At 36.1% G+C, this 12662-nt stretch overlaps 2 protein-coding genes and 1 pseudogene across 3 annotated transcripts; 1 reads left to right on the forward strand and 2 right to left on the reverse strand.

The window, feature by feature from the left end:
* Positions 1–1229, reverse strand: part of LOC107871925 — an 8712-nt pseudogene extending 7483 nt beyond the window's left edge.
* Positions 1230–1352: 123 nt separating this feature from the next.
* Positions 1353–1814, forward strand: LOC107870905 (protein transport protein Sec61 subunit beta). The gene has a single exon (XM_047413229.1). It carries the CDS (start codon positions 1397–1399, stop codon positions 1649–1651), a length of 255 nt encoding a protein of 84 aa, XP_047269185.1. The 5' UTR covers positions 1353–1396; the 3' UTR covers positions 1652–1814.
* A 2619-nt stretch (positions 1815–4433) lies between these two features.
* LOC107871924 (endochitinase A) lies at positions 4434–9520 on the reverse strand. Of its 2 annotated transcripts, none has more exons than XM_047413230.1 (4): positions 8769–9520; positions 8431–8670; positions 5331–5812; positions 4434–5210 (listed from the first exon to the last, which is right to left on the reverse strand). In XM_047413230.1, exons 1-4 carry the CDS (start codon positions 9343–9345, stop codon positions 4635–4637), a joined length of 1875 nt encoding a protein of 624 aa, XP_047269186.1. In that variant the 5' UTR covers positions 9346–9520; the 3' UTR covers positions 4434–4634. The 2 variants fall into 2 exon arrangements, with proteins under 2 accessions (XP_047269186.1, XP_047269187.1); XM_047413231.1 differs by having other exon boundaries at positions 9267–9493.
* Between the last annotated feature and the right edge of the window lie 3142 nt (positions 9521–12662).

Consider the following 12662-nt stretch of genomic DNA (forward strand, 5'->3'; position numbering starts at 1 on the left):
GGTAAAGTTGTTGCCCTGGGACCAGGAGGTCATAGGGTCAAACTGTGGAAATAGCCTTTTGCAGAAATGCTAGGTAAGGTTGCGTACAATAGACCCTTGTGGTCCGTCGCTTCCCCTGATCCTGTGCATATAAGGAGCTTTAGTATACTAGGCTGCCCTTTTATGTTGTTGTTTGAAGTGCTTGGAGGGTTTGTGCATTGATGTACTGATGTGTGCTATTTGAACCTTCTCACGAATGTGGTCAATTATAATCTTGTTTTGTCCTGTATGAACACGTTCATCTCAGCATCCTTATCTTGACCATACTTTTCTTGTGGATGTGTTGTTTGACTGGCTTATTAATAATAATGTTTCAATCACACTTTTATAATGGTGTTGTCCCGGCCAACTTGTGCTCAACTTGGCTAATTCCACCAAATAATAGTGCTTCAATCAAAAGAAGGAAATACAAAATAGTGATACAGAAGCGAGAACAGGAATATCCCCCTCCCTAAACCGAAACAAAAATAGATAATAAAAGATTTGAGTTTCCTGTTACAATGATATGGATGACTTTCCTCCTATTGGATTGGGATTACAGTGTAGGCATGCTGCCTAGAGCTTGCCTATGTTAATAGCTCATGCATTAGCTTATAAAGTATAATCAATCAATGCGTGTTATTATTAGTATTATTCTTGTGATCTTTGTAAGAAGTTATGTATAGCAGTTCATGATACTTGTGCAATTTTAAAACTTCTAGTGCCAGTAGCATGAGGAATTGGTGACACGAAGGACAAAATATTTAATATAGTTTGAACTTCATAAAGATCAGTAGCAAATAAATAATTCAAACTTTTGTTATTTCAAAATTTGTTGAATGTTGCCGGACTAATGTCTTAAATAATACCCCGTTTGTTCCAACCTATTTTGCTCGGACTCTTCAAAAATGTTGATGGGTGTGTGTTGGATCCTTCGAAAGTAGTCCTCTTTCAGAGGATCCGACACGGATGCGGCAGTATTTTTGGATAGTCCGAGCAACATTGGTTCCAACTGTGTGGCCTAGTTGGCTTTGATGGTTGAGTTGATTGAACTTTTGACTAATAGTTGTTGTACCCTTTTTAGAGTTTAGATGTTGTGATGCGTAAGTGTTAAAAGGGATACCCTTATCAAAAAAAAAAAGTACCAGAAGGGATATATCAGCTCCATACTGTTTTGGGTACTTGGAATGCCCGGATGCAATGGTTACCATGTTCTCTTCAGTCGATCAAGTCTGCAATTATTTGATTCCTATTTGTTTTCTGTTATTTATGTGTTTGCGGTGTTTGAGGACTTGCAGTATATTACTGTGTTAAAAAAATTTCTGTGATTCTTCCCACTAATGATTTTATATTCAATACATTGAAACAGTGACTAGAAATGGCTTTGGGTGGAGGTGGACCACAAAGGGGGACTGCTGCAGCAGCTGCTGCTAACCTGCGTCGAAGGAAGACCGCTGGTGGTGGTGGAGCTGCAGGAGGAGCAGGTGGTACCATGCTCCAATTCTACACTGACGATTCCCCTGGACTCAAGATATCCCCCAACGTTGTGCTTGTGATGAGTATTGGCTTCATAGCCTTTGTCGCAATCCTTCATGTCATGGGTAAGCTCTACTTTGTCCGCAGAGAGGCCTAGAGAAATTAAGACACCTCATTGCTGACTTGGGAAAGTTTTGTTGGGCAACAGTGTTCTTCCTTGAAGGAAAACTGGCATTGTAGTTTTATTTTCTTTATGTTCGTCTATGTAATGAAGTTTATAGAAAAGTTCTCTAGTTATGAGTTTACTGTTTCTTGTGCTATCCGTGTTTTAACGTCTAATGAACGGTATGGTGCCAAATTCTGTTCTAACCTTCTAGCCTTCTAGCCTTGGTGGATATAGTTATTTGGTACTGGCTGGTGGTGAGAGGTGGCAGGTATCCGGGGAATTAGTTGAGGTGCGCGTAAGGTAGTCCGGACACCACGGTTATTAAAAAAAAACTATTTTCTTACACTAAAGTTATAATCATAATAGCTAGCTCACCCCTCGCCTAACTAATTAAAATTTCTCTTCCAGCACTAAGTCGTATTCATAAGATGTAATCGGGTAACCAAGGTGTGACCAGTGGGAAAGAAGTGGGTGTAATTCTCAGAGACTACGGTAACATGAGGTGATGCTTACAAGTAATATGGTATTTATAAGTATAAATAAAATAAATATCAACCCTACGCTCTCTCTCACTTTTTTAATTAATTTACTCTCTCTCGCTATTAATATACATAATATAGTCGACATATACATAGCATTCTGTGTATATGTTGGGATTTTTGTAATATGTTTTGGGAGTTGAGATTTTTGGGATTTTTGTAATATGTTTTGGGAGTTGAGATTTTTTTTGTAATATTGAAAATATAAGTTGTGTATTTGTGTAATTTTTAGTATAACCCATCAATATGGATCAAATCCTAAAAATGACCTAAAGCATGAGGTGATGCTTACAAGTACTATGATACTCCCTCCATTTCACCTAATTTGACTTGACACGGAATTTAAGAAAGTAAGAAGACTTTTAATTTTTGTGGTCCTAAATTAAAGTTGTGGCAAATGTATCAAAAGGTCTTTCAATCTTGTGGTCTTAAGCATGTCATGTGTAAAGTTGAAATTTAAGTATTTTAAAAAAGGAAAGGGATCATTTATTTTGAAACGGATTAAAAAGGAAAGTAGGTCATTCTTTTTGAAACGAAGGGAGTATTTATAATTAATCGATACGATTGGGTTTAATATGATGTTCTCTTTTCATTTGTCTGAATTTTAATTGCGGATTGTGAATATGAGCACAAATTATTTTGATCACCATTGTTATTTTAAAAAAGATGTAATAGAGCTATTTGTTGGTTGCATTGCTGCTGAGCTATGAAGTAAGCCAGCTGCGCTTAGCATCTAGAACTTTAGCATGGGTGACACAGATCGGAGTTCCGCTGTAAACAACATTCTTCATGTTGAAGGATGTGATACAAGTTACAAAGCTTTTAAACCAGTCATTACAAAATATTAGAGGTTTCATGATGCAAAATGTTGCTAACATCATGATGTCAAATTTGAATTCTTCCCTTTCCTTTCCTCTTTTGTCAATTAAGGACTGATATTATAAATAGTTTAAAGCAGGCATTACAAAACAGTAGATGTGTCATTAAGCACTTGGCAACAAAAAAAGCTTCATTTCTCTCTAAAAAAAGACTCGGCAAATATAACTCACCATTTCACTAAAATGAGTTCTCTGAGTACTCCATCTAATCCTAAATGAACTTGTTTAAATTAATTTTCATCTTTGATCAAAACGTTGTCTTGTATCAGCCATTCTAAATTTTTTATAGGTTGTTTTTCAAAACTATATGAAGAACTACTACGATGTAGCAGCTTTGGAATTTGAAAGTAATATGAAATGAATCACCCTTTTTATACCTACATTTGACTTGGTCAATATTAATTAGAATTTTGAAAAAGAAAGATCACAAATTGAAAACTACTTCTATACTACCTATGCTGATTATTTAAAATTTGAAATGGGTTGATCCCTAAGCTCGGAGGAATCGGAAACTATTGTATTTTCTCTAAAATGACACTCCATTCAAAATTTTGAAATTTACTATGATGTATTGGAAAATCATCATCAAAATTAATTACAGAGTCAAATTCGAGCACATAAATTGGACGGGATAGAAATTCAACAAAGCATTAATGGAAGATGGACTATACTAATCTTTTCTTACGCTCAAAAAGCTTTAGAAAAAATCGTTCTTCCAAAAGCAACATCATTTAAATTTGTTAGCAGAAGAAACTTCATATCCTTGAGTGCATTTTCCCACATTATTAAATCTTCATCATGTTTGTGCTTTTCATTTGCTAGAAAACCAACATATTGGCTCGGCTCTCTCCAGATGTATTTAAGTGAGGCATTGCTCACATTCAACAAAAGTCAACAATCCTAATGCACTAAAAGGATGATGTTGCCTCATTCTTAATAAGCTTGACAACGATTAGGTTGTCTATTTCCACTCCAACTTCTTGGTATCCCATTAGCTTTAACTACGGTTAGCCCCTTTTTTATGCTTCATAATTCTATAGCGAAGTTTGTCATATATTTCACCTTAACTTATAAATATCCGAACAATCATTTCCCGCAATTATCTCTAAAGCTTTAACTTCGCTTTTGGAACAGCTCCATATGGACTTCTTTATATTGAAAGTTCCAATTAATTAAACATAGCGTACTAGTAAAAAAATTCCACGTTTTAACGTACACAAGTCATATGCACCCTCAGCACAATTTCTTTTTTTTTACAGTATCACGTCACCTAGTTTAAAGGTATAAGCCTCTTTTTCTGGTTCGCTTCTCAAAAACATCAAGGTACTCGCACAGATAAAAGTGACACCTTATATATACTGCAAAAATCTGATGTTAGCACATTCATAAGAATCTATTAACGTTGCCAAAAACTTCCATAGATCAGCAAAGCGCTAGAGTTCAGAGATAGAGTAGGCAGAAAAGTTGCATAGGCAAAATCAAAAGAGCTTCATGCTAAGCTCCGGGGATCTTTTCCCAACAACACATCTATGGCCAAAATTTCATAAACTTTCTCCTTCAGCAAAATCTCAAGCTGCAGCACTTGGCTTCAACTAATTCTGCTCGCAATTGGCACTCACCTCCACTTTCCTCCTCTAATGAGAATTCTTGGTCATCAGCTTCAGGAGGAAGAATGTACATCTCAAGGCCGTAGGTCGCGGGGTCAAATGTGGGATATTTAGCTTTAATCTTCTCTGTGGCCAGCTTCACCCCTTTTCCCATGTACGGAGCTGCATACTCCATGAGTTCCTGTCTGTACAACGAGGAAGCCTTGTATTTCTGGATAGCAGAAGGACCAGCCCCCTCCAATTCCCTTCTCAGCTCGGAAATAGTCTGGTGAAGGATCGTCTGGACTCGCAAAATGGACTCCTTCTCACCAGTTAGAGCAGTTATCTTGTGTTCAGCCCCAGCCAACTCATTCTCAAGCCTCTTCTTCTCCTTCTTAGAGTCCTCGAGCTTCCGACTAGCTTCTGCCAGCTTGTCTTTCAAAGAAGAGTTCATCTTTTCCGTGTCATCCCTTGCTTTTGCCGCCTCGTTATACTTGTCAGTGGTTACTTGAAGGCGTTCTGACAGAAGACAAAAATAGTTGATGCCCTACAAAAGGGAGAAAAAGAGGTCAAGAAAGGAAACAGAAGGGAAAAGAAACAAAGGTGAAAGGTGAGGCTAAGGTGAGGCTAACTTCATTAAGGTTAAAAAAAGGAGAGACAAACTGACCTCATAGAAGTGTCGTAGCCCCTCTTCAATGACCTCTTGATCCGTCTTCATATCTGCAACAACTCGTTTCCACATATCAATTGTTGCGTGCAGAAGATCAACAGGCGGAAAGTAAGGTTGCTCCTCAGCAGGCTGTGAGTTGCGGAGCAACGAGCTGCCTGACATTGAGTCAAACAGGACTGACAAAGTGGAGGTTGAAGGGGCACCGCTCTTGGCAACACTGCACAGCGTGGACTCCCCAAATTTTGGTTCAGCAGTAGCAGCAGGTCTATGAGCAGAATCACCAACGGGCTTGCTTGAGCTTGTATTTTCAAATCCCGTGGCTACACAGGCCAAAGAGTGAGCGACTGAATCGTGCCTTTCATTTTGCCCTCTGCCGTGAGTTTGCCCAGCAGCTCGGCAGGACAGAAGCTTCTCACATTTGCTTGCCAAAATTGCAGCAACCTCGTCCTGCTCGAGGGAACAACAAGCAGGGAAAGTTACTGCAAACAAACAAAATGAAAGGTTGGAAAGTAATAATTTTACTTAGATGACTCAAAAGGAAAATGTAATCAAGTAGGAGATTGTAACATCAGCTCCACCAACAATAATATGCAGTCTATCAACTGCAAACCGTGATCTACCAGCAAGGCGAGTTGAACTTGATCTTTTTCCTAAGGGCTGAGTTGAGCTAGGGCTCAAAATGCACTCCTGCCAGCTCATAGAGACAGGCCACTCCTCAAGTAGAGGTTAAAACAAAAAATTTCCTCATAAGTTGTGAATTGCAATGGAACTTGAGAATATTTTTACGATCTATGATAACCAACCAAGATAATTTGAAAGGTAATTGACAAATAAACTCGAAAAAAAAGAACAAACTTCATGCCTATGATCCTACAGAAAACTTTATGAAAAACAAAATTGATGACAGCAAAAATCGGGGCAATAGAAATATAGTAAAACTCAAATAGCTCAATGCCTAGTAGATGAAAAGAAAAACTGAGGCTGACCTAGCACAATTAAGGTAAGCTACATATGGTCTTCACAAGCTCTGTTAGCCTTATCATCATCCATAGTTTGCCTTGAGGTATACTTGGCCAAGATGGCAATTAGACATCTAATTTTCTTTAAAAGTCAGGGTCCAATATATGCGAGAACTTTGTCATGTCCTATTCTAAGGTTAACCAAATCAAATGAGTAGTCCAAACAGGGGGAAAAGCAGGTATCTAGAGCATGGGACAGATACTTCCAAATCTGAGTATGGTCTGGCAATTGAAGATGATATACTACATGAAAAGATCATGTCACCTTGCAGCTGACTGAGAATACTTAAGTCAACCGAAGCAAAACATGAAGAAGCATACTTGTCACAAGCCAGGAAACCAGAGGCGCAAACAGGTGATGGAACAATGACAAACACGTAAAGCAGCAATAGAAATGAGTAAATTAAAGATAACTTCAGAATTGAACCAAGAAGCTTAAACTATACCTTTAGCTAATAGATACAAGGCTGACAAGAAAAGGTAAAAGCGTAAAACCAAATGGAATGAAGGAAAGCAGATAACATAAAAGGAGGGAGTTGGAAGTTGCATGCATAAGACAAAAAACTCTCTCAGAAAAGCAAAGGGATATGAAGGATGCAGAATGCATGTGCTCAATCTTTATATGAGGAGATAATGTATCACCAAAACGGAAGCGATGTATCCACTAATTTTGCAGCCAAAATGCACATCACAAGTCGTAAAAACAAATGAGCACCACATTGACTTGCTTAACTTTCTACCTTGAACAAATCCAAGCTCATGGACTTTGGAGAAGATCTGATAATATAACGGATAGAATGAGTTATCTTATATACAAGCCCCACCTAAAGATGGATAGTAGGTCATGGTTAATTTTTTTGTTTTCCGGTAAGATAGTAGTTCATGGATAACAGAAGCCAAATATCGACAAGAAGGAAAATAATAGCCTTGGGCAACAAGTCTGAATAACAAAGAGTATAGACAGAAGCAAAGACTCATAAATTGATGACAAATTCTTCTAGAAGGAACTCTCCTTACCATCTGTTCGACTTATTCTCCCAAGTTTGTTCCTACTAATGCCAAGTCTAATTTACGCATTGAAGAATAATCCATGTATTGCTGGAAACACATTGCAATTTTTTCTCCCATTTTCCCAGGCAATGAGGTGATCTCAAAGCACACTTCTGCAACTCATTCTTTCTAACATAGTATGAGCTAACTAACCATTTCAACCAAATCTACTTGATAACGCTAGCAGATACGCTAACAGCTCCACTTCAACATAGCAGTAATGCATGGTGCCATAGCTGCAGTAATCAGAGGACGGAAAATGGCCGGGAAGGCAACAGCCTCTTTTAAAACATTGTTGATACAGGGGAGCAAGATAAACAACATAATTCTGCTCACTTGTCACGTTGTTGTACATTACTACTTCCCTATTCTTATTTATACCTTTCTCTACCTCAGTAATCCATTACTACTTCCCTATTCTCATTTTGTACCTTTCTCTACCTCAGTAATCTCTTCCTCATTAAACAGGAACTATAGATCATTGGACAGTGTCACTGGCTCCCTGCTACTCTGGGCATGACAGTGACAGAAGAATTTAAACATTCCAACAAACGATGCAAAATTGCTCAAATTATTGAAAGAGGAACTTGTCCTCAATTTAACACCAAACATTTTTCCCTAAAGTAAAATCCATACTGAGCAACTAGAATCACCACCAGGGGACATAAACTTGCTATTAAAATCATAGGAACTACTAGGAATTGAAATTAATTTCACTTCCTAAACACAGTTTGAAATCAAAATAAACCAATCATGGGGCAAACTTCCATTAAGACGATCATTGCTATACGCAAGGGCGGATGTAGCCTTTTGGTTACGGGGTCATCTGAACCCATAACTATAAACACCAAGTATGAATATACATGTAAAATCTTATTAAAATCTTACCAAATATTAAATTTGAACCAATAATGATCCTACAAGTTGAACCCAATAAATTTGAATTCTGAATCCGCCTTTGGCCATATGAGGCATATAGCTTAAACATTGGACATCAAAAAAAAAAAAAAAAAAGAAGTAAACATTACCAAACTCGGGTGCCGAGACGGTTGATTGTGGTTGTGATTGTGAAGAAGAAGTTGATACAGATGCTTTTCCAAAGAGAGAAGACGTTGCAGCGGCAGCTGTTACTGTAGTAGGAATTGCTGAAACCGAAGAAAATAAAGTAACTGATAATAGTGAATCCGAAGGAGGAATATGGGAACCACTTAGAGAAGTTGTTTTGGCGCTTGTTGTGCCTGATGAAATCGCATTCGTAAACCAAGGCACTGCAGAAACAAAATACGGAGTATGAGTTAGTAGTAGTAAAATAGCAAAAATAATTCAAGCTCTGGAGAAAATGTGAGAGTTTTAGGAGGCAGAATACTAGTAGCGGTATCAGTAGAAGCTGCAGTTGAAACTAAACTCCCTCCATCCAACCACGGAGGAGCTGTATCGCCGGAAACGAACGACGAAGAGGCGAAAGCACCAGACGAAAATCCAGAATACAAAGTATGAGTAGTAGTAGAATCGCAAGGTTTTTCAGAAACCGAAGTTACTGGCAATGAAGGCACTGAAGGAAAAGTGAAAACTGCGGAAGTTTTAGTAGGAGGCAGAGCACTAGTAGCGTTATCAGTAGATGATGCAGTTGAAAGGCCACTCGCTCCGAACAACCACGAAGGAGACGTAGCCGATGATCCGAGAACTGAATCTCCGAGAACCGGAGACGAAGAGGCGGAAACACTACGTGAACCGACTGTTGATGAAGACTCTGGAGGAAAAGTGAAGAATGTGGGAGTTTTTGGCGGCAGAGCGATATTAACAGAATCAGAAGTAGATAGAGTTGAAAGGAAATTCACTCTAAACGGCAACGATGAGGCTGTACCGGAGGTTTCGAGAGCTGTGTCATCGGTAACCGGCGATGAAGCGGCGGGAGCACTACTAGATGAAAATCCGAACCTCATTGAAGAATGGAGAAGGAGGAGTGGTAGGGTTAAAATTTTGAAAAGGGAAATGGTGGACAATTATTTGGCGTTGCAAAATGTGTTGTTTATTCTGACATTGATGCTGCGTGTTACTTTTTGCCCAAGGGAGTTGATATCAGGCAGAGGAAGAGCGAACGTCTGACAAGTTGGAAGTAAATTGACAAAATCTTTAGGCGTCGTTTGGTTGGCACAAAGTTACTTTCAAATAATTAATTTCGAGATTAGTTATTCTATCATGTATATGAAATAACTTATCAGGTGTAAATAATGAAAGAAATAACCCTAATACTATCTAATATCTCATACCAAACATGAAATAAAAATTCTTTTATTTTATTCCAAAATAATTTATCATTTGTACCTCGCACCAAACAACCCCTTGATAAAGTGTATAAGAATAATGTAAAATGTGGTGTATTAATAATGCGGTGTTAACTATGATTGCATTTTTCTTATGCAGTATTTGATTTGATGTACAAAAATAACATGAATTACATAATTTCTAAAAAAAAGAAGAGTAAATACATAATTACCCTCTTGTGTTGGCCGAAATTTTCAAAAAGATACCTAAATTTTGAATTCGACCTATTACCCCACGATTCTTACTTAATTCGTTGTACATACACCATTTTTCGTTGAACCTCAGTCACAACAAAGAGACACGCATCAATCAGGTGCTGTCACGTGTTAAATATATTTAATTTTATATTTTATTTTTTTAATAAATTTTTCTTTTTTATTTAATTTATTACCCCACCCACCCCATCTAGCAACTCCTTCTCCTCCCGTATCCAGCAACACCCCTTAACCCCATCGTCTTCCTCCTCCAACACCCTCACCCCGTCAACGTCTCCCCCTACCCCCCACCCACGTACCATCATCACCACCACCACCATCACCATCACTACCACTACCACTATCAAAACACACTCACCACCATCATGAAATTGTAACTCCATTTTTACACTTTTGAATTTTTCTTGAATTTCAACCATTTTTAACTTAAACTTCATATCAATTGCTTCTTCAAAATCAAAATTCAATTCCATTAAACATTCAAAAGTGATAAATAGAACTTTAATGATATGATTTGGAAAAAAAAAAAGTTTTATTGGAGCTTTAATGGTGTTGAAGATCTTTAATGGGTAGTTAAATGATATAATTTAACTACAAAATGAGAAGCTTTAATGATATCATTTAAAAAAAAAAGCTCCAATGAAGCTTTAATGGAGGATTTAATGGTGTTGAAGAAGAAATGGTGGGGGGAAGAGAGGGGTATGGGGTAATATTTAAAAAAATATATATATATATATTTTTTAAAAAAGAATATAAATTATATATTAAATTATTTACACATGACAACTTTTAATTGGTCAAAAAAGTCAAATTTGAGCCCTTTCACGCGCCTGTGGTGCGTGTATACACACAGAGGTCCAAAATGGTGTATTTGCAATGGAATAAAGAAGAATCGTGGGGGAATAGGTCGAATTCAAAGTTTAGGTGTCTTTTTGAAAATCTTGGCCAACATTAAGGGGTAATTATGTATTTACTCAAAAAAGAATTACAAAAATACCCTTCATATATATGTTGGAAAGAATGCGAAAAAAAAATTGAGGGATAATAGTGTCTTTAATCATGTTAATGCATGCATAAGATTCATTGCAGTGCTAATACAATGGATTTTGAGGTATTAGTAATGCACACTTCAATACACAATAAAGTGTATTAGTATATATAGGGTGAAAAAATATACTCCCTCCATCCCATTTTATGTGTCGTCATTTGACCGAGCACGGAGTTTAAGAAATAAGGGAAGACTTGGTAAAGTTTACCAAATTATCCTTTATCAAAAAATGTGCCAATATCTTTTTTTTAATTAAGTGGGACCAATAAGGGTAAAAGGATAATTGTGCCTTTAAAAAGTTGCCAAATAAGGAAAGGCGACACTTATTTTGGGACGGATTAAAAAGAAAATGATGACACATAATTTGGGAACATTAGCTTTCAAATACACTCTACCAAACGAGCCCTTAGTTTCTTATGTGAGAAGATTGGTCTAAAATGGTCTTTTTTTATTTTTACTAGATAATTTTGAGGCCCGTAAATGAGCTCAATATAACTGATTACAAACTTTAGATTTATTTTGTATATACAAAAAAGTTTAAGTTTTCTCTATCATTTTGCCTATTAATCAAAAATTTAAAAATTATTGACAAAAATACAATATTACATTTTGACCGGCATTCAACTAGTACCACCTAAAATTTTTGTATAAATAAAATATTGTATGTAAAGTTACCTAACTTACAAATATTTTTCAAGCATTGTTGGTATCTATTATGAAAATATTCATTTTTTACTGTTTTAAAGCACTAAGGAACTAAAATTTAATTTGCTTTTCAATATTGCATAATGACATAAATTCATTGCGATTTAAAATATAATTTTATTTGTTAGATTGAATTGAATTATATGTGTAATATACTTTATTCAAGGAAGTCAAAAATCACATTGTACATTTAATGAATTTCCTACAGTGCTCCTACCTCCTTTTTTTTTTTTTTTTTTTTTTGTAGATTTTATGATCAATCGATTCCTGTACTTGTTTCTTCATTATTCCTTGCACATGAATTGTTACTTGTATAATATTATCAATTATTAAAATAATATTAATTTTTAATTGATACAACAACATATCTATATATAATTTCACAAAATAGATTTGAGAATGATAGAATATACAGAAACCTTACCTCCAATCTCAGAGGTAGAAAAACTATTTTTGAAAGAATTTTACATATTAATTGGTATCTTAAAATAAAAAATAAAGAAAATACGAAAAATAATTTAATATGGTTAGTTAAATTCTAATTTGATCAATTTAAAATATAAAGTTTTTTTTTTTTTTTTCCATTCAGTGTTTGGTACTTGCATTGAAGCCCTTAATAATTTGGATCGCGCATTGTTTGGGTGGTGCTCTCAACAGAATTTTCTTCATTCCCAAGGCTCAAATATGAGACCTTTGATTAAGGATGGAGAAATCTCAACACTGCACCGCTATCCACGTTGATGATCTAAAAAATAATTGAACTCAAGAATACTTTATTTTTTTTTAATCAAATTTGATTCGGCAACTCAAAATTAAATCAAACGTACATTAATTCAACTATTTAAATTATTTTCTAATGTTTAAAATGAAACAAAATACAGGATGAAGAGTTACGATTTTTAGATTTAGGAAATACTTTTAGGACCCATTTGACTATAGTATTTTGAAAATGAGTATTTTTGAAGTT

Source organism: Capsicum annuum, chromosome 5 (genome assembly GCF_002878395.1).
Source record: "Capsicum annuum cultivar UCD-10X-F1 chromosome 5, UCD10Xv1.1, whole genome shotgun sequence".
Classification (NCBI taxonomy): domain Eukaryota; kingdom Viridiplantae; phylum Streptophyta; class Magnoliopsida; order Solanales; family Solanaceae; genus Capsicum; species Capsicum annuum.

Coding starts and splice junctions, on each gene's coding strand:
- LOC107870905 (XM_047413229.1), top strand. CDS start 1,397: ATGGCTTTGGGTGGAGGTGGACCACAAAGGGGGACTGCTGCAGCAGCT.
- LOC107871924 (XM_047413230.1), bottom strand. CDS start 9,345: ATGAGGTTCGGATTTTCATCTAGTAGTGCTCCCGCCGCTTCATCGCCG. Junction 8,671..8,768: donor TTCTACTGATACCGCTACTA/GTATTCTGCCTC, acceptor TTGTTTCTGCAG/TGCCTTGGTTTACGAATGCG. Junction 5,211..5,330: donor GGCTACGACACTTCTATGAG/GTCAGTTTGTCT, acceptor TCCCTTTTGTAG/GGCATCAACTATTTTTGTCT.